The 26,453-nt window shown below is 31.4% G+C and overlaps 1 protein-coding gene across 22 annotated transcripts in view; it reads right to left on the bottom strand.

Moving 5' to 3' along the window:
- Positions 1-10,386: 10,386 nt before the first annotated feature.
- The window catches only part of LOC143047612 (diacylglycerol kinase zeta-like), a 198,552-nt gene continuing 182,485 nt past the window's right edge, over positions 10,387-26,453 (bottom strand). For 16 of the 22 annotated variants that reach the window (XM_076220766.1, XM_076220768.1, XM_076220767.1 and 13 more), the window contains 10 exons: positions 25,953-26,226; positions 24,794-24,862; positions 23,700-23,774; positions 21,775-21,852; positions 19,993-20,105; positions 19,201-19,238; positions 18,523-18,646; positions 16,780-16,816; positions 15,610-15,709; positions 10,387-14,635 (listed from right to left, as the gene is read on the bottom strand). In XM_076220766.1, coding sequence (XP_076076881.1) covers positions 14,519-14,635; positions 15,610-15,709; positions 16,780-16,816; positions 18,523-18,646; positions 19,201-19,238; positions 19,993-20,105; positions 21,775-21,852; positions 23,700-23,774; positions 24,794-24,862; positions 25,953-26,226 — 1,025 coding nt within the window. In that variant the 3' untranslated portion in view covers positions 10,387-14,518. The remainder of the gene's footprint in view (positions 14,636-15,609; positions 15,710-16,779; positions 16,817-18,522; positions 18,647-19,200; positions 19,239-19,992; positions 20,106-21,774; positions 21,853-23,699; positions 23,775-24,793; positions 24,863-25,952; positions 26,227-26,453) is intronic. The other 6 variants (XM_076220759.1, XM_076220774.1, XM_076220758.1 and 3 more) reach the window with 5 other exon arrangements.

The following is a 26,453-nucleotide window of genomic DNA, read 5'->3' as shown; positions in this document are numbered from 1 at the left end:
TTTAAAAAACCAAACATTATTTACTCTATCAAACGTATAAATTCAATAGAGTGATAAACTATTTATATACAAATGCAATTAACCTATCAACGGGTTCCTTCCCACAAGTTAAATTGCAAGAATCAGAAATAAAAAACACCGCAAATTTCATTATATTTTTCTTTAGATAAAATGATTGATTTCTATGTGTGGGGTGTGATCTTACCTAATGAAGGGAGCTGAAGGTTAGAGCGATTATCAAGAGAAAAAGAAGGTTAGAGCGCCAGTCCTTCCAAAATTCTGGTAGGCAGTGGTGTTCTCGCCACTGGATGATTTACAGCGCCAACGGAGGAGAACCCGTTACTGCTTTAGCCGTGCGCATTTAAAAGGTGTAATTTCTTCTGACTTTGTAGAAATTATTTTGGAATGGATCTCTTCTTATCTTCATTCATTCTCTTTATTCTTTAAATCTCTCTTTCAATCCTTAATTATTTTCTCACTGTCTATATTTCACACTTTCTCTTTTTCTTAATCTTTCAATCTTTTCTTTTTTTCTTTTTCTTACACTGATTTGGTTTCATTCGATCCCTCGCACACTTTCTCTTACTTTCTCTCATACGCTCCTTACTTTCTCCCATACACTCTTACTTTCTCTCTTTTTCTCTCATTCGCTCTTTCTTACTTTCTCTCTCAATCTCTTTCTTACTTTCTCGCACTCTCTAACAGTGTGAGAGAGTGTGTGTTTAGGAGAAGGAGTGAGTGTATGTGGCTGATAGAGTGTGTGTGTGGGAGAGAGTACTGTTAGTGTGTGGGAGAGAGTACTGTTAGTGTGTTGGAGAGAGTATTGTGAGTGTGTGGGAGAGAGTATTGTGAGTGTGTGGGAGAGACAGTGTGTGTATGTGTGTGAGAGAGAGAGAGAGAGAGAGAGAGTGTGTGTGTGTATGAGAGAGAGGAGTGTGAGGGAAGAATGTGTGTGTGAAGGGAAAGTGTATCTATGAGAGGAAGGGGAGAGGTAATGCTAGGGGTAGAGGATGTGTGAGTTGGTGAATGTATGAGTGTGGGGTGTGTCTTAGACAGTGAGTATGTGTGAGAGAGAGTAGGAGAGAGTGTGTGAAACAGTGATTATGGGAGAGAAAGAGTGCGTTTGGGAGATTGGGTGTTAGAAAAAAGTTTGTGGGAGAGAGAGTGTGTTAGACTAAGTGTGTGTAAGACAGTGAGATGACGTGAGGCTTTTAATGACATATTTTTTGTCTTTTTCGTTTATTGGCATAATTTAAAAAAAACAAATAAAGAGGCATTTTAAACACCAGAAAAGATCTTCAATTCATTGACATGCCCATATCGTCAATCGATTTCTTTTTGAATTGTTATTCAGACATTTTGTTTTAAATACTAGTATATAAGATATAGAGAAACAGGGTATAACGAGCAAAACAAGTGGAAAAATAAACAAAATACTATTGAACTTAAAATTGAAACCTGATAGTAGTTGATCAGACCCTGAACGTATTGCGAGTTTTTATTTGGCTTTACAAAAACCTGTATTACATAGATGGAATTCTAACTTAAAACAGATGAGAAAGTCCTTTACTTTACGATATTTACATTTTGACGAAAACTGTCTGTATTATAATAGTGAATAGAAAGAAACTGTACTCGCAAACATTAGATCATGAAATAACGTTCATCAGGTACACCTTACAACGTTAGGAAGACAGATTAGTTAAACTTTAGTTAACCCTATTATACTACATTCAGAGATAGACAGGATCGGCAATTCGTTTTTATGCTCCAACTGCGATATTAGAGACGCATAATGTTTTCTGGTCTTTGTGTCTGTGTGTCCGTTCGTCTGTTCGTCCGTTCATACTGCTTCAGGTTAGATTTTTTTTAAGTTGAAGTCCAATCAACTTAAAACTTAGTACCCTATGATATGGTTTTACAATTCTTAATGCCAAATTAGATTTTTTACCCCACTTTCACGGTCCACTGAACATAGAAAATGATAGTGCAAGTGGGGCATCCGTGTACTATGGACACATTCTTGTTATGTATTATTTTCACTGATCCTTTTCTGTCTTTTTTCTTATAAATGTGTTAGATGAATGATTGATTTTGCCCAACAAAAAAAAGCCAAACGAGAATATAGAGACGATAAACATGTTAATGGGGTTGTCTCAAAAGGCGTATTGATTTTTCTGAACATACTATGTAAAGTCATATGAAGTATGACAAAGGAGAGATTTTATGATTTTCAATCAATTTAATCGTCACTTCTTTCTACAAAAGCAGCACAGGTTTGATAATCTTATTTATTTTCTAGCTGACAACTCCATGGCTAGAAAAGAAAAAAAAACAGACTAACAATACATATGGCAATTTCGTGTTGCTTATGTTAGTACAAACCCGATAATGAATTCGTGAAAAGGGAACGGGATCGTTGTTGCGAAATGACAAACATATCCGCTATCATCTTTGAAACAGACATTCCATTACGGTCAACCATCTAATGATGGCGTCCGTAAAATTTACGAAGGGATGATTTCAACTTGACCATTTGGAACTTTTGGTTTAATAGCAACCTTATGAGGTCAAAAACGGTTCTCTTTAAAAATCAAATAGAGAGTCAAAATTCTATAGTTAAAATTTAAATGCAAAATAGTGTAGTTTTCGTTGATAAATGTTTTGAAGAAGGCACATTTCTTTAGAGATGTTTTTATTATATAAAAAAAGAAGATGTGGTATGATTGCTAATGAGACAACTATCCACAAAAGACCAAAAACATTAACAACTATAGGTCCCCGTACGGCCTTCAACAATGAGCAAAGCCCATACCGCATAGTCAGCTATAAAAGGCCCCGATAAGACAATGTAAAACAATTCAAACGAGAAAACTAACGGCCTTATTTATGTAAAAAAATGAACGAAAAACAAATATGTAACACATAAACAAACGACAACCACTGAATTACAGGCTCCTGACTTGGGACAGGCATATACATAAATAATGTGGCGGGGTTAAACATGTTAGCGGGATCCCAACCCTCCCCCTAACCTGGGACAGTGGTATAACAGTACAACATAAGAACGAACTATAAAAATCAGTTGAAAAAGGCTTAACTCATCATATAGACAAAAAATGCAAGTGGACGTGGCCGGGTACTTATACATCCCGACACAAAAAGACACAATGAACAGATCTGAGAGTACTCGCAGTTATCTGACAGCTAGTTCAAAGCCACTAACAACTAATAAAAAAATCATGCCTCTAAGACTAAACAATCAATCCGTACACATCCAACATACAATGGATTTAGTGTAAAGACGTCATAAACAGCCAGAGAAAAACATGACATGTGCAATGCCAAGTTACAGGTATCGACAGATTGTAGATCCATGAAAATGTATATGTAAATAACATACTAGTAATAGTTAGCTTTTAATCTACTGGTAACAAAATCAATATTTATACCAATAAAAACAATATTCAATGATCTTATTACAGTGTTTAATAGGTAACCTCTTAGAATACGTTTTTTTAAAGGAGCAACAGTTTACATGGATCATTTCTAAATTTCCAGGCACGGTTAACAACATTTCCGTAAAAATGAGGATGTGCTATCCCGTTTGAAATAAGTTGTCTACAGGTACAACCAAACTTGAAAACCAAATCTTTATATCTATGGAAAAATTTAGTAAAGGTTTTAAGTAATTTATGGTAATGATATCCCTGGTTTGATAATTTACCAGTAATACATAGGTTGCGTTCGTTAAAATCAAAAACGTCACAACAGACACGGGCATAGCGAACAAGTTGTGAAATATAAACACCGTAAGATGGTGCCAAAGGAACATCACCATCTAAAAATGGAAAATTAACAATAGGGAACGAAAAATCGTCTCTTTTGTCGTAAATTTTAGTGTGTAGTTTCCCGTTTAAAACCGAAATATCTAAATCCAGGAAAGGACAGTTATTACCTAATACATTTGATTTATTTAAAGTAAGTTCCTTGGGGTAAATTTCAACAGTATATTGAGAAAATTCTTGATTATTTAACGAAAAAATATTATCAAGATAACGGTAAGTGTTGTTGAATTTATCAATTAAATGCAATTTCGACGGATCTTTACTGAGTTTAGTCATAAACTGTGATTCGTTACAGTACAAAAACAAGTCTGCTATTAAAGGGGCACAATTAGTGCCCATGGGGATACCTACAACCTGTCGATAAACTTTGTTGCCGAAACGTACGTAAATATTATCAAGGAGAAAATTAACAGCTTCAATCATCTCATCACACCTCCAGTAAGTATATCTAGCATATTTACCTTTCTCATTAGAGAAGAAGGCTTTAAATGAATATTACACTGTTTCTATATGGTTTTCTATTCCTAATTAATATACTGAAAATCTTAATTAAGACTTGCAAAGTAGCAAAACTTTGTATAAATCACTATAATTCCAGAGCCTTTAAAATAATTTTTAAGGTGCCGGCATAATAACAAAATAATGACACACATGAACCATGTGGAGGCCATGTTCGATATTAACTATATCACGAGATGTGATATGATTGTCAATGAGACAACTAGCATCAAAAGTTAAAAGGATTGTTCAATTCAACTGTTAATGACTTATGATATTTGGCATATCATATCAAATTAAAAAAAAAAAACACATGTTGTTTCTGACCAATAACGTGTGAGCGGCAAGTCGGCAAAAAGAGAAGCACGTTTTGTTCCCATATGTTGTCAATATAAATCAGGCTTTTTGATCATGTAATTCTCTGACAGATTTTTTTTTCTCACAAAATATGATTTATGTTTTCCTTACACAAGGTATAAGTATCTACGTTAGCTTTTTAGTTTTGATGAAGTTATTTCATGTAATACCCATCCAATTGTTTTATCAATAAAACTATAAAATATATGAATTGGGTCGCGGCTACTCTTGTTGTATTGTGAATGTGTACAAGTCAACTAGACAATGAAAGACAACTGTACGAGATACATTTACTTAAAAGTGATTTCATTCAAAAGTTCAACAGTAACAATTTTAGTTATAGAAAACAAAGTTCTTCTCTTCAGCTTATCTCTGTGTTATAATTATTGGATGAATTGTGCCTGTTCTTCTGCTAAGTTATCTATTTGTTGATGAGGCATGGAAGATTGTCTGAAAGAAAACCAAAAATGTTTTGTTAAATAAGCACAAAAAACGTCAATGAAATAAGAGGTATCCGTATAATGAGATGATATGTTACGATTGACATATATTAATACACAGAGCTAATTTTGTCAGTTATTTCTTTGCTAAACAAGACTAAAAGTAGGCAATTAAAAATATAAGTGGAAAAAAAAATTAGTATTATGTAATCAAGATCCAACGCAGGAATCCAGAAAATAAACTCGTGTCGATTGAGACTAGTCGTAATAAAAACATTTAGACATTTGTAAAATTTTAATCTTGGTATCTATGATGAGTTTATTTATCTATCTGAACCAAGAGATTGAAAATATTACAAATATTTCTACATGAATAATGATTAATATGAGAGGCCAATCGACACTAATAAAGGTCATTTCGGAACGGTAAATCCGGAATTTATACTATTTTTGGAGAACCGAGATTGTCATGGTCACATGGGAAAGGTAAATTTATCTGATTTAAATTATTTCTTTAACGCTACAAAGGACATATTTGGAGCACCAGGAATTTTCAAGGTGACATCGGAAAGGTTAATTTATCTGATTTGAATTATTTCTTTATAGCTACAAAGGACATTTTTGGAGCATCAGAAATGGTCAAGGTCAAATCGGAAAGGGTAATTTATCTGATTTTAAATATTTCTTTAAAGCTACAAAGGACATTTTTGGGGAACCAGGATTTGTCAGAACTTACTCTGCTATTTGTTTTATGTCTATCTTTGTTACAGATTCATTGGCACAACGATAGCATTTACATAAACAGAAAGGTCCACGTTGAGCAGCAAAGTAAGCACCGCATCCTCTTCCAAAACATTTCAATCTACAACGGGTTCTACAGCTTGCATCTGCTTCTTGAACTAATACGAAACATTGTAGATAAATAAAATTGTCGTAATTATAATTCAAATTACCCGAGCAATTGCCTCTTCAAAAAAAAACATTCGTCATACTTGTGCAAGAAAATTAATTATAGTTCCTTTAAATTATTTTATGAATGGTCTTTCTCATTTAAATCAACCAAGAATGTGATGATGAACTTTAAAATGTGGACGACCAATTAAACATGAATAGGCAAGATGACATATCAGGCAATATGCAACATTTGTATTGTGAAATTTACCTGCAAAAAGAACATACAAGGCAATAACCAGAATATTTGCAGTCTTCATATTTGATCTAACGACGATTCTGAAGTGAAGCTGAAATATCAATAAAAGAATAACGTGTCATGTGTACTTGGTCTAGTGCTTTTTGTTGAGTAAAGTTCAGAATTAGAAAATGTTGTGTTTGAATTTTCGAAACTATTTACTAGTATCTATTTAATAAGTATTTCCATTTTATATGAAAACGTCTCACAAAAGATAGCAGTCTTATAATGTGGAACGTCAGACAAGCGATTCCTCTACATATGACTCATCAATGGCCTTTGAAGCAAAACAGTAAAATGGTTTATGCATGTATCAAATGCAACATTAAAAGCTTATAATTCTGAAAAGCTTGACTAAATACTGCCACGGCAATCCATGTATGAGGTCATATATGAAGTAATTCTTATATCGTTTTTAAGAAAATTTACAAATACTTTTTTATTGCATGTATTTTGTGAGTGTTGGTGCTTCTAATCTAAGACAAATTTGTGATAAAATCAACTCACCGTAAAAATTAATCTACCCTGTAGGACATTCAACAAGAACCTACTGTACCAATAGGATATTCAACAAGTACCTATCATACTGTTGGACTCTCAACAAGAACCTACTATACCATTAGGACATTCAACAAGTACCGAACATACTGTAGGACATTCAACAAGAACCTGTCATACTGTAGGACATTCAAGAAGAACCTACTATACTGTAGGACATTCAACAAGTAACTTTCGTACTCTATGGCATTCAACAAGAACCTACTATACCAATAGGATATCCAACAAATATATATCATACTGTAGGACATTCAACAAGTACCTATCATACTGTCGGACATTCAACAAGAACCTACTATACCATTAGGACATTCAACAAGTATTGTTGAATGTCCTACAGTATGACATACATGTCTTACTGTAGGATAACAAGAACCTACTATAATGTAGGACATTCAACAAGAACCTACTATACCAATAGGATATCCAACAAGTATCTGTCATACTGTAGGACATTCAACAAGTACCTACTATAATGTAGGACATTCAACAAGAAACCTACTATACTAATAGGACATTCAACAAGTACCTGACTTACTGTAGGACATTCAACAAGAACCTTCTATACCAATAGGATATCCAACAAGTACCTAACATACTGTAAGACATTCAACAAGTACATGTACCTATCATACTGTAGGATATTCAACAAGGACCTACTATACCATTAGGACATTCAACAAGTACCTGCTATACCTATAGGATATTCAACAAACACATGATATAACTAGATGACATTCAAAATGATGCAAAGAATATATTCGTATTTCCCATTGGAAAAAAAAATCAAAACATTAATTCGCGTACGTTCTTCATTTCTGATATACTATTGTGTATATTTACTTTCAGAATAAAACTATTTCGCTGATGAAATGGAAAAGACTTCAATCGTAACCATACTCAATTATCTAGAGGACAACTACTCAAAAAGCTTAACCAACTTACAACTTAACAATTCTACATTAATGCCAGTCATATCACCTGACCTGGTTAAAATTGAATATAATGAATTTGTGAGACGGTTTTCCGACTTTTCGGTTTTGGTGATTTTAATTTTAATTGGAACGGTTGGAAATGTGCACACACTACTTGTTTACCTGCGAGTAAGCGTTATGAAAGAACGATTCAAGGTTCGAACATTAATTATCTGGCTCTCTGTAGTCGACTTAACTACTTGTCTTTTAGTTATGCCGTTTGAAACGTTTGCTTTTCGCTACAGTTATTCCATATCATTGACTGTTGCCTGTAAATGTTTTCGATATATACCACACATAACAGTTGAATCATCATGGTTGATATTAACCGTTATAGGCCATGAGAGATATAAAAGTATATACGGTATATTGTTAAATACAAAGTCAGAAGAACCTAGTAAAACTTATAAAGTAACCAGTTGGATAAAAGAAAAGTCTACTTGTTGTCAACATAATCTAGTTTTTTTCTCAGATTGTCATATCTACTACAGTGCGTTCTACTCCGACATTGCTTTTGATTTTTCTACGCTTTACACTACTATTCCCCATGCTCAGTTGAAAGATCGACTTCACCATCTCATTAAACAGAGCTATTTCTATAAAAATGGGAATCGTAGATACAAATTTCTTGTTTTGGGTTACAATAATTTATATTTTGTGAAGAACCACACTAAATCTACCAGAAAATATACTGAAGATGATATTATTAAAATGCTGGACTTTTTGATCGACAATATATTTGTTGAGTTTGGAGGATTCATATTTCAACAGACAATCGGAATGCTAATGGATACTAATTGTGCACGCCTACTAGCCGATTTGTTTTTGTACTCGTATGAAGCAGCATTCATTCAAACCCTTCTAAAAGAAAAACAGAAAAAGCACCTTGCGAAATTCTTTAATTTTACTTTTCGATATATTGATGATGTCCTATCATTGAATAACCCATATTTCAGCCAATACTTGCATCTCATATATCCCAGTGAACTTGAAATTAAGGATACTACTGATACTAGAAGTACTGCTTCATACCTTCGTACTTTTCCACAATATGATTGACACAGATGGACGACTTCACACGAAAATCTATGACAAACAGGACGATTTCAACTTCCCAATTATCAATTTCCCATTTCTCAACAGTAACATACCCTCTGCCCCTTCGTATGGTGTTTACATATCTCAATTGATACGTTATATTCGTGCATGTTCACACTATACGGACTTCCTATACAGGAGTGTGCTCCTAACGCAGAAACTGCTCCAACAAAGTTATGAGGAGGACAGATTTAAAATGACACTCCGTAAATTTTACGGACACCATCAAGATTTGGTTGATCCGTATGATGTATCTTTGTCACATTGTAAAAATGTCGAATTTGTTTTTTCACTTTCGATTTATGAATTTCGAACAGCAGTATACTACTGTTGCCTTTATTGCTCATGCTTGGTATTGAACCGGTTTCGTTGAATAATGGAACTTTGCGGGAAATTGAATGTACAACGCACATCAGTACAGGGGTAAACTGACTGCTGCATTATATGTAGCGGCAATTGGTTCTTTCGGGATATTGTGCTTCGCTTATTGTTCGTATTGCTATGGAAATATATTATATCTTATCTATAAACAATCTAAGAAAGAAAAAAAAAACAAGACATGAACACAGTATTCATCTAAGAGCTAAAGTTCACAAAGCACAACAAACCGTTAGCTACAGAATGAGGAAACCACACTTCAAAGTTACAATTAGCCTTATTGGCGCAACTGGAGTCTCACTCCTTGGTTTCGTTCTATATCCGATTGGATCAGCATTTGGCAGAGCGGCTGATTCAGCGCTAAAATGTGCTATCATAACTGGTGTACTGAAGCGTGCATGTTTTATAAATAATACATATACTAGTATTGATCCTCCAAAATTATGAATTTTTGGACGTATGGTTAATTGCTGACAAATTAAAGGATGTAATTGGTAGCCAATAAAAAGCTAGAATTATCAGTTCAAACTTAATTCAGATAATCATCTCTAAAGCTTTCTATGCCTTTTTCAAATCAACGGTAATATCCAGTTTGTAATAAGTTGCAGATACAATTGTGACCCATCAAATTTACCAGGTTTGTAATAACATGTGGAACAGGATATACTTACCTTTTTAGAACACCTGAGATCACCCCCAGTTTTTGGTGGGGTTCGTGTTGCTTAGTCTTTAGTTTTCTATGTTGTGTCTTATGTACTATTATGTCTGTTTGTCTTCTTCTATTTAAGCCAAAGCATTGTAAGTTTTTTTTTCGATCTTTGAGTTTGAATGATCCTCTGGTATCTTTCGCCTCCCTTTTGGAGGAATATAAATCATGCAGGACTTCAATCTTGGTCCCAAATCCAAATCAGCATGGACGACTTATAAGGTATAATAATGTAGGCCATAACTAAACTGTTTTGGGAAATTTTAATTAAAAAAGGTACATACTAACCTAAAAGCTGACAACCATGACACATTGGCAAAGAAACTAATATAACAAGATATAACTTTTTATCCAGTTTATTAAATTTAAATAAAATAAATTGTGCTCAATTTTAGTAGAAAAAAACATTCATGATAACAAACAGCTTTCATTTTCTCCAATCAGACACAATTACTACCATAGAAAAATGTCTTTCCTTTTACAGACAACAAAAGGAACTGGTGACATTAGAAAATGATATAAAAATAGACAAAATTTGTCAAAAAAACAGTCAATAGGAAATCTTTCCACGATAAAAGGTAATAAGAATACATTTTATCAGCCACCATTAAAAAAGGGATAATCCAAAACAATGTATGTAAGCCTGTACAGTTTTTTGGGGGGAACAAGAATTTATTCCCACTTTAAAAAAAAACTTGGTAATTGTCATTTCTAATATAACTTGACCACTTTTATTTTTTTTTCAATACAAAGGTCAATACATATGATGATAAGCTCTTTCTTGACAAATTACAAGGAAAACACTAAATGTGATTAAAATGTTTAAAAATAATTGCCTTTATCTGCCAACCTTTTGTTATTGTTAGAACAAGAAATCCTTACACATGTATCAGCAATAAATTTACTTGAACTACATTCATATATACCTTTGAAAAGTCTAAAAACAATTTCATATCTTAATGCCTGTGAGATAAAAAATAAATTTGATTTCCGTTATATACAGGATTTAGCACTGTTTCATTTAATTTTTTTTTAAAAACATTTCCAGAAAGAAAATGTGAATTAAAAGTTATAGATTGGCAGATACAGTCTTAAATGAAATTTCAAAATATCAATTGAAAGTTTTCAATATGAATGACATACCCATAAATAGAGAAAACATCAAGCCCTGCTTGATGATGCTCACTAAAGGGAGATACATATAAGAAAATGGAGGCAACTACATTGATGAAACCAACATGAAAAAAGAATGGAGTAAATATAAAGTGTAATACACTTACATGGGAATTCACTACTAATAAACATTGTAAATTTAAAGAATGGGGCACCTTCTAAGGGGGTCTTATTGGGGGTTCTGATCCCGGATCCCGCTTACTGTTTAGTCAGATTCACGTATCCCGCTTACACTATATATGTAAGCAGATTCTCATTTTTTTATTATTTCCTGTGTCCCGCTAGACTTCATTTTCCGTTTTCACTGCACAATAATTTGACTTTCACATGTCACGCTTACAAAAAAATTGGCAATCCCCTGTAACGCTAAGACCCCAATGAGACCAACTTCTAACTACTTTTAAATGATTTAACATTGCTTTTCTGTAAACCTTACTTTGGGGCACCTTTTAATAACTGTTCAATGATTCAACATTTATATTCAATAAAACTTAACTTATTCTTTGGATTTTTATTATACAAAATTAAATCACTAAAGAGGTAATAGAGGCATTAAAAACTAATCAGCATAAATGATCCATTGAAGTGTCTAAATGGGCAGATTTCTACCTATTTGGTATCTTTTATAAATAATTTACACAATAACCTTGGTGACACCAAAAACCAACATTCAAATATATATTTGAATTTAAGGAAAAAGGATATTTTCCTTTAATATAAAAAAGTTATAATCCTTTTGGAAAAAGTCTTTTTCCCCCCTTTTTACAGAAATGGTCAAAGATACTTTGTAAATCAAAGAAAACAAATTAATTTACCCATTTTGAAAATGTTTTTTTTCAAAACTTGAACCACCTCATTCTGTTAGTTATATCAACTGCCTCACTTTGATAATTATAAATTGCCTCATTCTGATATTTATTTACTGTCATTCAAATAATTATGTCTCATTCTGACACTTCTGGTCTCATTATGATAGTTCTTCAGCCTCAATCTGATAGTATATATACCCATTGCCTGTCTCATTCTGATAATTATTCAATGTTTATTCTGTGAATTAGTTACATCATTAATTAAGATAACAAGTTAAATATATTAATAATTTACATATTTGTGCTACTTAAATAAATAATTCATATATAATCTGGAATCTAGATATGATACTCAAACTCAAGTTTTGTACTTTTTAGGTATAAAAAGTGCACCTTAAAACACAAATATATATATGTAATACCACTACATTAGTTTTCCAAGGAAAAGTAAATGTAACTCAACTTACAAGAAACATTATATTGAGAAACAAAAATTGCATCAAAGTTTTTTTTTAAATATAATTAACTTAAAATTACCAAAATAAAAGAAAAGAAGGGAAAAATTCCCATTAATGATCGCCATCTGATTTTTATATAAAATTTATGAAATATACACAAAGATTTACATTTCATAATAATAACAATTTTCCAATCTGAAAATCTATATCACAACACTGCATTTAAGGGAAACATTGCAACAATGCTGGAACACATATAAAAACATGTTAAAAAGGCTCATTTAGAAATTTAGAACTCTACGAATGGTACAAAAAACAAGATTTCAAAGTTCACAATATTAAATCTATTTTTAAAGAACACCACAAACTATCAAGCAATTCATTTCAAATCATTGATTTTTTAAATTAAATTAAAATTAATATCAAATATAAAAACATAAATGTACTAAACTCTGTTGGCACACAGAGTTATAGAAATATTTCTTAGGTGGTGAATATTTTTCTTAAAATTGAAATTATGATGTATAAAAAAAATGGCTTTATCATACGATGCCATTTAAAAGTCTGGAGAAAAAAATTCTCATTTCAAAATTTTCCAATAAACTCATTTATGGATATTGTAGTTTAAATGATAATTTATTTTAATTTCACAAACCAACATGAAAAATAATTTCTACTAGATGCTACAACTACATGTTATTGCATATAAAAATCAAGGTGTTTTCGTAGTTTATCATACAATGGCACTGCTTTGTAACTTTTACGCCTTGGAACTGTTGCATGCACTATTATGATTTTTGCATTAACAGAAAATAAGAAGAAACTGTACATAATTACCATTTGCCTTTGGTCCACATACCATAAGAACCTATTCACATATGATACAACAGTATAAGTGATTCATGTAGTGATAAAAAGAACTTGGACAATATAAACTCTTTGTTTGCCTAACTTGGACAATCTAAACTCTTTGTTTGCCTAACTTGGACATTTTAAAACTCTTTGTTTGCATAACTTGAACAATCTTAACTCATTATTTGCCTAATAAGGACAATTTTAACTCTTTGTTTACCTTATTTAGACACTCTTAACTCTTTTTTTTTGCCTAAAAGACGCGAATAACACTTTGTTTGCCTAACAGACACTCCAACTCTTTGTTTACCTAATGGACACTCAACTCTTTGTTTGCCTAACTTGGACACTCTAAACACTAATATGTTTAACTTGGAACTCTAATATCTTTGTTTTACTAATGAAAACTTTTTTTGTTTGTTTGCATAACTTAATATTTTGTTTGCCCAAGGGACATTCTAAACCGTCGGTTTGCCTAACTTAGACACTCTTAACTATTTGTTATCCAAGTACATTGTATAAGACATTATTTATCAAATTAAACATTCAAAATATTGATGAAAACTGATAAAAAATTCTTAGTGATATTAGGGTAATTTATAATCTGAGGTATATGAAAACTTCCAGAAGGATTAATTCTTCAAGCTCTTCTATAATTAATTGTGTAGAGGAGTTGTCTCCCTTTGGCTTATTTCAATTACTGAGAGTAACGTCTACAAAAAAATATAGATTGTCTACATGAGGAACACAATGAATGTCATATTATCAACAAAAAAGATGTTTACTTCAGAAAATGAAATTAAATTATATTTTCATATATTACAAATTATTGTGCAATGGGTTTGATGAGAAAAACCTTGTTTTACATTTTTTTTTTTATATATTTTGAGAATTATTTTGTGTATACTATTTCAATTTTTTAATTCAGTTTTATTTCAAGTTTTTTGTTTTAGCATGAGATAAATTTAATGGTCTAGAAATGTTGCTGGGCAACAAAACACATATACAGTACAGTAGAATTATAGACAGAACAATTTAGAATGTAACAACTGTAAATCATCTGTCACTGTTAAAAGTATTACAGAAACAAAACATCACAAAATTCTGTTGCTATGGAATCAACTCTTTGAGCCATTTGTTTAGGAATTGTCAGGGAGGATTTGTCTCCCTTTGGCTGCTGTTAAACAGCAGTCTCTTGATCTTCAGACACAACCAGTTGAAAATGTTCTTGACTTTGGAGATAAGCTGCCAGGTCTTTATCGTCTGCTCTTAAAGCTTGCATTCGCGGAGTATTTCCCTGAAATTAACAATGAAATAATAAATTGGTTCCATCATACTGGTAACCTGAAAAAAATCATCTGGTTCTATAATACTGGTAACCGATTATACTGGTATCCTAAGACAAGCAGCCTGATAGAGATAAAATGTATTGCAAATCAGGTATAAATTTAATGCCTCCTTTTATAGCTTACTATGCAGCATGGTTTTGCTCATTGTGGAAGGCAATATGTGACCTATAAGTAGATATAGGAAGATGTGGTGTGAGTGCCAATGAGACAACTCTCCATCCAAATAACAATTTATAAAAGTAAACCATTATAGGTCAATGTACGGCCTTCAACACAGAGCCTTGGCTCACACCAAACAACAAGCTATAAAGGGCTCCAAAATTACTAGTGTAAAACCATTCAAACGAGAAAAACAACGGTCTAGACTATATAAAAAACGAGAAACATGAAACAAGTATAAATTACTTAGACAGGTGCAAACATTTGCAGCAGGATTAAATGTTTTAATGGTACCAAACCTTCTCCCTTTTTCTGAAACAATAGTAAAACATCACAACATAGAAAAACACACGATAAAAGATCAATTGGAAGGCTTAACTCAATCCTTATAAGTGTTTACTTCTACAGCATTCATATTTATATATTTTTATATAACATGATGCCATTTCTAGCGAATTAATTGGCTTAATGTTAACAAACTTATTTTTGCAGGTAGATTTTTTTCATGATTTTCTTGATCTTTTTATATAAGGGAAATGCAGTATTTTTCTACTCACAAAAGTAAACTGCGAGCTAAAATTAGTTGGTTAACAGTTTTCTTAATAAATCAAACATGCTAAATATTACACAACCAGAAACTTGACAATGGAAATGGGGAATGTGTCAAAGAGACAACAAACTAATCAAACAGCGGAAAACAGCCAAAGGCCACCAATGGGTATTCAATGCAGCGAGAAAACCCTGCAGTAACTGCATGTATTACCTGATAATCTGTTTTGGTCAATGAGGCTTTAGCTTCTACCAACATGTAACATATAGTTCTTCTCTGGTACCATGCTGCTTTATGCAGGGCTGTTTGTCCCCTGAAAAAATAAAGTAAAACACAATTAAATGATAAATACTACAATAGATCTCCAGTGGTACCAAGTAGCTTTATGCAGCACCTTCTACAACATCAAGTACACAATTAAATATAATTCTAATGCAACATTGTTTGTAACGTTCATTTTGATTGGATAATGTCACTAATTTTCATGGCATCAATTCTCAACTGATGCTATGAAAACATTCGTGCAAGCGCAGACGATGTATGAAAGATTTCAAATGTATGTTTAAACGTTGTTTTCTATCAGTTTCATTAGAATGGAGATAACAATATTTTATTATAAGCTCCAACGACTTCAATCTATGATTTGATAGTCGCAAATACCCATTTACAAGCTCCACTAACGAGTGGCCAGAAAACGTAATTTGCAACCATCAAATCACCAATCGATGCCATCAGAGCTTAAAAACAATACAGTTATCTCCTAAGTACTACAAAAGTTTAACAGAGGTACAAAATTGAATTAAATCACCTGATAGTATCCAATGAGTTTATAACTTCCCGTTCTCCCAAGATGATTCAAGTTTAGTCCTTATAGAGATGTTCATACATATAGGATTGGTCATAAAACAAATTGCATTATATCATGCACAAGCCTTTTTCTATACAGAAAAGGTTTTTCTCATTGTTGAAGTCTGTACAGTGATCTTCAGTTGTTTAATTACTTTTCCTCTGATTTTTTGGTAGGAACCCCTTATTGCCAATCATACCATATCTCCTTATCAATATTGCATGTACTTAAAAAAATACTACAACACTGTATACAAATTTACCAATAAAATACTCTAGAAAATCGAAGTACTCATTTTCTTTTATTTTTAATCAATACTTGATCAAATTACATAATTTTACAAAATAAAATATAGCTAGTCTTTTAAATATTAAGGAAATTATCTCCCTTTAAAATCACTTAATGTTGAAGGCCGTACCTTGACCTATAATTGGTTTACTTTTATAAATTGTTATTTGGATGGAGAGTTGTCTCATTGGCACTCATACCACATCTTCCTATTAGCTATATCTATTTAATACTATAGAAATACCTACTTTTCAAAGTCCACCATATCTAGAATGACAGGTTGTGCTGTAAAAAACAAAATAAGCCATTAATACAAACATAATTTAATTAGTTTAACAAGAACATGTGTCCATAGGATACCGTATAGTGGGTTATTTTTGCAGGTGTAAAATCTAAAATTTTCATTGAATAAGGTACACAAAGTATTGTGCGGTTATTATTTTGGCAGATTCAAACTTTTATCAATACTTTGGCATGTTCATTTTAAAGTGGCGGAATTTATTTTAGCAATTTTGTTCTTTTTGTGAAAATAAGCGAAAATTTACTTCCCGTGAAAATAACCCCCTAAACGGTACCTCACTTGCACTATGAAGTTTCAATGTTTTCGGAGAACAAAAATCAGGGGAGTTGAATAACCGAAAGGAAAACACACTAAAGTGAACATGTGTACTAAGTTTTAAGTTGATGTGATCATGACTACACGGTAAGCTACCTTGATCAACAACTTTACAGCTCTTTTAATAATGCTAGCAAGATAAATGTTTGTCTGGGTTGCTTGCTTTGTTTATATCAATGTTTGCTCATGAATTGTAATTAAGTGACATCTGAAAACAATCTAAAAGGTGGATTTATCAAATAATCAAATTTACCTTTACACAGTTTGAACTCCGCCTACTTATATTGTTTGCAGATGTCAGTCTTAAGTTACAATGCTTGAGCAAAACCTTTATATAAACAAAGCAAGCACGTCAAACAAACATTTTTCTTGCTAGCATTATTAAGAGCTGTCACCCCAGAATGTACTGATATTACATTTCTGTGCACAGTGAATGGTGTAAGCAAGGTCCGATAAATTAATTTGGCATATAATTTACAGCCAATTGCATTGAATGTGTAACTAAAGGTCACATCTTTGGTTAGGTAAAATACCCTCCTTTAAGAGTAGACTTGTCCGACAGATAATCAATCTATCTGTCTGTAGGACTAGGCAGCTTAAAAATAAAGGTAGTATACCTTACCTAATACTGACTTCACAGTTCAGCTAGCAAGCAAGCTTACCAAAGAAACAAAGATATGGCCTTTACCTACACACTCAATGCAATCGGCTGTAAAGTGTTCAGAACATAATGAACCATGTGTACTAGGTTTCAAACAATGTCGACCACACCTTCATTGTAAACAACCTAAACCAAAAATTTTAACCTGATTCATGACAGACAAAGAGTTGTCACAGACCAAAACTCTTTATGATCCTCTCCTTACAAAGAGGAAGGGGGGAGTAGTGATAGAAATTATCTTTAGCATTCTATCTGATCTAAAGTTATATTATAATAATAATTCAGAATTTTTCAGGGTGCCAGCTAACATGTACAAAACCAATATCATTGATGATTTATTAGAATAGTATTCTCAGAAGGAAAATGTTACCAAGTTTGTTATTAAGATGCTGAGTTATGTTTTCAGGAAATCTTTTTCTATTTGCATTTCTGGAGCAAAGTCAGAAAATCTTTACACACAAATGTGACAATCTTCAACAAGGTAATTTCTTTTTATACACATAACCGACTTTAGATTTGACAAGTCTGTGTGCAGAGTTCTGGGAAAGTAGTGATCCGAAGGTTTTGACCACCAAAATTTCCAAAGAACCACCACAATTTTGATATTTTGCAATAGTTGTAATAGTGAGGACCAGTTAAGATTTCTTCAAGGACCACCAGGAAAAGAAAGATTTCGAGAACTCTGCATCTGTGTGGTGAAATGTTTGTACATACCATTCTCTATCAGATATTTCACAATGGACTTGTGACCAAATCTGGCTGCATGGTGTAATGCTGTCATGCCATACTGATCTGTTGCCAGTAAATTAACATCTTGATTCACAAATAAGTCTACTATCTACAACACAATTATCATAGTATTGATGATTAATCTGTCATAGCCTGTAAGTTCTATTCAAAATGTTTTTTATCAGAAACAATTTAAACAACAGCGTTTTGTACAATCTTTTGTCTATTTTGACCTTGGGTTTTATTTTTTTATGACAATTATGGTTTGCTGTCTGGTTGACATGTACCAATCAACCCTTTTTTTATCATACCTGATTTTTCCACACAAGATCAAGTTAAAACAGATGTGTTACCTGAACAATAATCTGCATGAAAATTGTATTAAAACAGTATTTTAGACAAAAACTATACTGAATACTAAATGACCAGCATGAGTTCAAAAGTAGTGTTTAGGGAATTTTGACTGCCATCGACATACATGTAGTAAATAATACTATCCCACACTTTTTAGGTCAATTGTCCTTCAAACTGTATGCATTATTTTTTTTTTTTGGTAAATCAGATAAGTCTTATTGTTACAGAAGACTTGCATATATTTAGATGAAACTGATTTCACATTTAATAATAAAAGTGGAATTATAATTTGAGTACATTGATACTTACTTTTGGCAGGTCTCCCCTTTTTGATGCATCAATCAAAGCTAAAGTATTAAATATACAAAACCATTACTTTTTTTTAAATACAAATATATAACTTTGATTATTTTTTTTTAACAGAATATGAAACAATATGTACAATTATATTTGTTTAAATTTTAATTGGTATCTTTCCAAAATTCCATAATATATATTAATATCTAATACCCAAGACAATTTTTTTCTAACTTTGCTAAATCTATTTTTATGTATTTGTATTGGACATCAAAATCATATGTATTGTTTAATAATAAGTATCTTGAGGTTAGTACACTATAACATTATCAAAGAATACTATTATGAGTATATTGCAGGTAATAAAAATTCCTAATGACAGCTTGTCTTGCAGTACAAATGTTTTACAAATATATAAGTTGTTTATTATAAAAACATGTGGTGCAAACTGTAATCTGTATCATATATATTTGTATTGTTACACAATTTTCTTAGTTTGGTCTGGGACTTTTATATTATATATTTAATGTCAAATTATTAATTCCTGAGATTTGGCATTTCAATTAAATTGGATAATAAAATGCTTTTTTTTCTATGCTAACTAAATTCTGATTTAACACCGAGTTCTAACATAAGTTATTCAGTTTAAAAAGTTGTATTGTGAAAATGTGAAGTTGTGTAGACATGTACTTTATCATCCATTAAATCTTTGGTGAATATCTGTATCAGGGACCCCCCCCCCAAAAAAAAAAAAAAAAAAATCCTAGAAAGAGTTAATTCAAAATCCTATTCTATAGTACCAACCTTTGTCATCTTGAGACATCCTCTTGTTCCTGGGTACTGCAGTAGCATGGGCCACACTCAGAAACTGGTCCTGTTTCCCAGAGGGAGGTAAAACAGGAGAACCAGGCTCTGAACTGAAATGTTATTTTAAAAATATCAACATTTGAAATATTACTAAAAAAAAAATATCTAACATTTCATTTTCTATATTATCAGACATTTAAGTAAATGAATTGAAATCTGAACTTTTCTTACCTTCTATGAGGAAACCATAGTTCTAGAAAAAATCCTTGCTTTACATAATATGTCGGTTAACACATAAATATAGTATGATATAAGTACTGACACATTACTGCATCTCTATGCATAATCAACATATAATTATAATTAGATCCATGTGCTCTTTCATGTCTATTTATAATTCATTAAAAGAGGCATTTTATTTCAAACGTTAATTTCAACTACCAATACTTTTCTGATGTAAATTAAAGGATAAGTTACAGTTCTGCATTAAAATACAGGTTCTTTTAGACATGATATCTCATAAAATATTCAGTTTTATAATTTCCAGATATTATGATATGAAATATAGATCATTCAAACTTTATAACTGAACCATTTTATATAGTTATGGATTAAAACCTAGTACAGTAAGCTAAGTAGACACTTAAATGTACATGCAAAAAATGTTAAACTGTAAATTATAGTATTTTGTTAACCAATTTTCTTGCCATTGGTTAATTCACTTTAGTTTAACCCAAGTTTTTTTCTAAAGTTTTAGAAATATAAAGTTGATGAAATCAATTTTGCTCACTTGAAAATAGCTTGCTTCAGGTGAACTAACCTCAGATTGACATGCATTCAATTAGAGCAGTTTTGGTTTTAATACCTTACAAATATATCTAAAACTTTTTTGAGGAAAAAATTAAATAGATCATTTGCAAGACTAACAAGAAAACCAATTAATGTTGCCTATTGTGACATTAAATGCAACTGTCTACTATTAAAAGATTATTTTTCTTTTCCTAAAGAATGCTCCTAATTTATGATTTATATCTAAAAACAACAGTATTTAAAGCATAACTGTTTAAAAAAAATAAAGAACAAAGATTTTCTCTACCGCATTTACCTACCATGCACTCAGAAGTTGGAAAGTTGAAAAAACTGAACTTTATCACTTGGATTTATAATCTAGAGGATAGTTAAATGCCCTTAACTGGCGTCAAACGGTTACTTTTCGGCTGTCGCTAGCGTCAAATTGGTTAAAATTTTACCTGGAAATGTTAAAATATTCTTATCGTGTTTGGTCAGAGGTCTCAAATAACTATTGTTTCCGTCATTTTTTGAACAACTTTAACATGATGAACTTTATCATCTAGAAGAAATGTACATTTTATCGTCATGCACCAAAAATTACTGACTGGCAAGCATTTTTCCGATATTCATCATGAAGGTGCCACCATTAACACCCTCATAATAGCTCTTGGATAGGAAAACATAGAGACATGCTGAGCACATGTACTATGTACTTTGGGATATTGTTAATGGAATCAAAAACGGACAGAATTCTTTTTTAGGTTTGATTAGAAAAAAGAAATTTTGTTTATTGAAATAAAAGGAAGAGATTTCTCAAGTTATAAACATTTGATTGGTTGTTTAATCGCTTAAACAGGAATCTATACAGGATAGGTTCATTCAATAAAACTTATAAATAAACAAAATTTTGGCTATTCTATAAATAAAAATAATAATAAATGAACGATGCTCTTGTGCCATGCATGATAAATAGAATTAAGTTTTTACCACAGAAGTGGGAAACACGGATAGTCTTGAAAATGAACCCTTCGAGTTCTTGTGGAAAATGATTCTGATATGTAGTAACTGAAACAAACAGGGACATCATATTACATGTACAATGTTTATAGATAACTCTAGTCTATTCTATCTACAATTACGCTGTACCATGTGACACATCATGTGACATGCAGCTATAGGCTGCTGTATCAATATTTCATTCAAAGAAATTATATGTAGAAATAAAATAACCATGAAGACATTAGTTATCATACTTGACTGAAGCACCTCAAAATTTTATATATATATATTTCTAATTCGAGAAAAAAAACGTTGGTAACACTTTTGAATGTACAGGTCCTTTAAGTTAATTTGAGGTGCTTTAGTTTTAGAAACAAAAACTTTAACAAATTCCACTAAAACATGCTATATGTAAAACTAATTATTTTGTACTATCAATACAGTTGGAGATCCAGAAGGTGGTAATCAAACTTTCATTAGCTTTTTAAATAATCAATTAAAATTGGCAACCCCTGCAGCTCCCTTTTCCCCTGTGTGTTATCCCTGAAGATCCTACTTTCCTCTTTTGTGTTATCCCCGGAAGTTCTCTTTCCCCCTGTGTGTTAGCCCTGGAAGCTCACATTCCCCCCATGTGTTACCCCTGGAAGCTCACTTTTTCCCTTGTGTGTTACCCATAGAGATACCATTCTCCTCGTGTGTTACCCCCAGAAGCTTCCTTCCTCCTGTGTGTTACCCCCTAAAGCTCCATTCCCCCTGTGTGTTACCCCCGGAAGCACCCTTTCTCATGTGCGTTACCCCTAAAGCTCCCTTTCCCCCTGAAGCTTGTTTTGAAAAGTTGCTGGATCTACCACTGTATTGTACCAGAAACATGCATAAATTTATTGATAATTATAATAATAGAAACATGCACTTAAAACTATTCAAACCAGTTATAAAGATCCTTTTCACTGTGATATCTTTTACACTTTTACTAGTTAGTTTAGTCATTACAAGGTAAAGACTATCCATTTATTCACCGACAATCAACAATGACCCATCCAAGCTTAACAAAAATAATTTAAAAACCATGACACTATATTTAAGTTGCTATAGCTTATAATTGTTAAAATGTTTATAGAAATTGTGAAAATAAGATGTGGCGTTGATTTCAAATTATCATGATACACCAACACGTATACTCTGTAAAAATTTCATCTTTGACATTTGACCTTTATAGAGATTACTATGAAAGCATTCATCAGCAAAACAAGACAAAAATACATTGCCTTGGATCCGGTAACAGTTTTATACAATTAAGTGACACACTTCAAAATGTTTACTTCAGTGAAAAAAAAAGTGTAATTTTGTTCAAAAGTCGTAAAATTCACAGAAAAAACCTAAATTTTATTAATAAAATTCCTTCAAGTAAAATTCATTATGAAAAAACCTATCATTGAATAGAATGTAAAATATCAAGGACTAATGTATGAGGTACAAATCACAACCTTTTGACCATATGATGATGTCCACATTCTTCCCTAAAAATCATTGCCAAATACTTAATGTAAGTGAAAGTCTTTTAAATATTACATGTACATGTACTGATTATATCTATATAGTATAAAACATTCAAACAGAGAGAGTTTATATATATATATACTTATTATAAACTGAAGTTTATACTGATTTCTTATTTCCAGATTACGACAGAATCAATTTTTCCAACTATTATAAAGTTTAGAGAACAACAACATATTATTTCAATGACAACTAGCAGCTAACATTTAAACATTTAATGCTAGCAAAGCACTGATACATATACAAATTAGTGTAACTATAGCAACATAATACAACACCATGCTAAACAATATTATACTGAAAGAATGAGAATAACCATACACCATGGCAACAGTAACTATAGAAATGTTATCAACCTGTTGTCAGCACCAGGTGGGGGAGGCATCAGAAGGTTTTCTTTACTCTCTGGTCTATAAATAGCTGTGGGTGACCTATATACAAAATTACACAGATCATATCAAAGGCATGCCTATAACTGTTTTTTCTATAAGCATTCAGCATTTCATTAATTTAGAATTAATTGTTAATCATTCAAAAATAAATGGGACTCATGGATTGATATATATATACATATATAAATGTATAATGATTGTCATTCATGAAAACAGAAAATAGCAGCGGATCTAACATAGATCCATGATGTACACCAACTAAATCTATGAATTTGTTCTAATGTTATATAATCAATACTTATATTAATTCTAGCAAGCATACAAGCTAGAAGGTACATCAGGATCATATTGACCTAAATTGATTAGAATCTCAGTTCATATTCGAGTTGCAGCAAATCTGATTTATTGCTTTTCAAAATGTAGGAAATAACTTATTATGATTTAATTGTGATAGACAAAGATAAAATAGTGTATTTGGAATTGCATGCTTTCTCTAGAATAAATATTGAAAATTTGCAAGAAGGTGGGGAAAGTTGACAATAATTATGTGAGAATAAATTTAATTTTAAACAAATATTTTTAAGAATTAACCTTGACTTTTTTTTTAAACAGAAAATTTCCTAATTTGATAAAATGGAATTACAACTTTGTATTGCATTATGTTAACTGCATTGTTATATTATAATATCATCATATATTAAATATGGAACACTTTGTTAGTACAAAAAAATAATCTGTAAACAGTTGTTCCCATTATCCCCACACAACACTTTTAAAATAAGAAAAAGAAATAAAAATACAAAAAGAGAAAAAACAATGTGCATTCACTAATCCAAAGAAAGAGAAATGTTGTTGACTTATCTCCCTTTGTAAATAAAGTGATTCATATAAAAATCTATTATTTTCATTTCTTTCACCCATCAGTTTTAAGATTAAAATTCTAAAGCCTGTTAAATCTTCTAGCTCTACTGCCCATTAAACAAAGGTTAAAAATACCATTTCCACACAAGAGTGAGAAAGCCACACAACATCAAAATTAAAGAGGGATATTAACTGACCTGCCGTTCATACTCCCGGGGACAGTTAGTGAGTTTTGTCCCTCATATGATATCCTAACATCAGAGATTCTGATTGTGTATAATTAGGAAGAAATAAGTAAATATATTTTAACTTGCCTTAAACATTCAAGCATAACATACAAATATGAAAACTGTAACCAATTTACTGAATTTCACTTTAAATAACAATCTAATTAAAATATAATAAGTAGAATTTGGACTCTTATTGAAACATGGCTTTGTGTTATACTTGATCAATTCTAAATTCCCCCTGCGAGTTATATCTATCTTTTTTTAAAATGAGCATGGTGTTCCCTTTCTTTTTTATATTTTTCATTATAAAGTATGACATCAAAATATTTTAATCTCTATATGCTTATTTTTTAGTAAAAAAAACTGCATAAAAAAGGCAACCATGCCTAATATATTTTATATAAAAACTCACAACTTTTGAAAAGAAAAATGTAAAAGAATCTCATTTTTTGTAAAAATATCTGACTTTTATCAATACAATACCAATTTATTGCAGTACTAAAATAATTCCTAAAACAGTAAATTTTGATATAACAATATAAGCACCAAAGTACTGGATACTGGACTTGAGAAGATATGTTCACTCTCAACATTTATATTTGAAATATTAAAAAAAAAAGTTTTAAAATATAAATTTTAAACCCTAAGGGTTTCAATTTGAAAAAATATATTTTCTTTCATTTGTTGCAGATGTAAGATTTGGATTTAAAAAAAAAGCATCCCTTTCATAACATTTTTACCCCAGAAGTATTTTGATTCTGGGGATATTTCAAAGTTTTCATGATTATGACCATTTTTCTCTCTTCTCAATACCTTTAAATTATGGCCTTCTTTTATTTTGACCAAAAAAATTAAAAATGACATGAACGTTACCAATTACCAAAACAATAAGCAAATATCACAAAATCTCAAAAATTCTTATTTTCGCAACAATTTACCCCTCAATTCATTTCATTACAGTCATGTTGTTTTAAGTACTCGATTTTCTTTTAAATCTTTGTCGCAAAATAAACATCTAGCTTGCTTTCCAATTTTTACATCAAACTTTTCAAAAATTCACATATATTTGAATCAGACATTTTATTCTTATAGTTTAAATTCTGAAATCTATAGATAATATCCTTACCCAGGTGACTTTGGTGGCGTAACTGGCATGGAAAACGTGAACACTAAATCCTTATCTTTACTGAAATTATTTTCAACACAACAAAGTTTGTCGGAAGATGGAGTCACAATGTCTGACGGTGTAAAGGCCTCTGATGATGTCGACACTAATGTATTGCCTCGTTGACTTTGTAAATCCGGATCAAGAATGTACAAATCTTCCGAGGAAATGTCTGTTATATAATGTAAATGTTCCTGTGCTCGGTCAATGCGGAAAAATCTTTCAGCTGTTGTAGCTGAAAAAGATGGTTCAAATTCTTCAAAATGTCTGTTAATATATATATACCTAAATTTACATAGTTTCCATTTGTTTGATGTGTTTGAGCTTTTGATTTTGCAATTTGATAAGGAACTTTCTGTTTTTAATTTTCCTTATTAGGTATTTTTGTGATTTTACTTTTCCAGAAAAGATTATTTGGAAAGTTGATCATTATTAGATTATTGTCTCTCTGTTTTATTGTCT

This window comes from Mytilus galloprovincialis, chromosome 10 (assembly GCF_965363235.1).
Source record: "Mytilus galloprovincialis chromosome 10, xbMytGall1.hap1.1, whole genome shotgun sequence".
NCBI lineage: Eukaryota > Metazoa > Mollusca > Bivalvia > Mytilida > Mytilidae > Mytilus > Mytilus galloprovincialis.
This window is presented reverse-complemented; position numbering and strand designations above follow the sequence as displayed.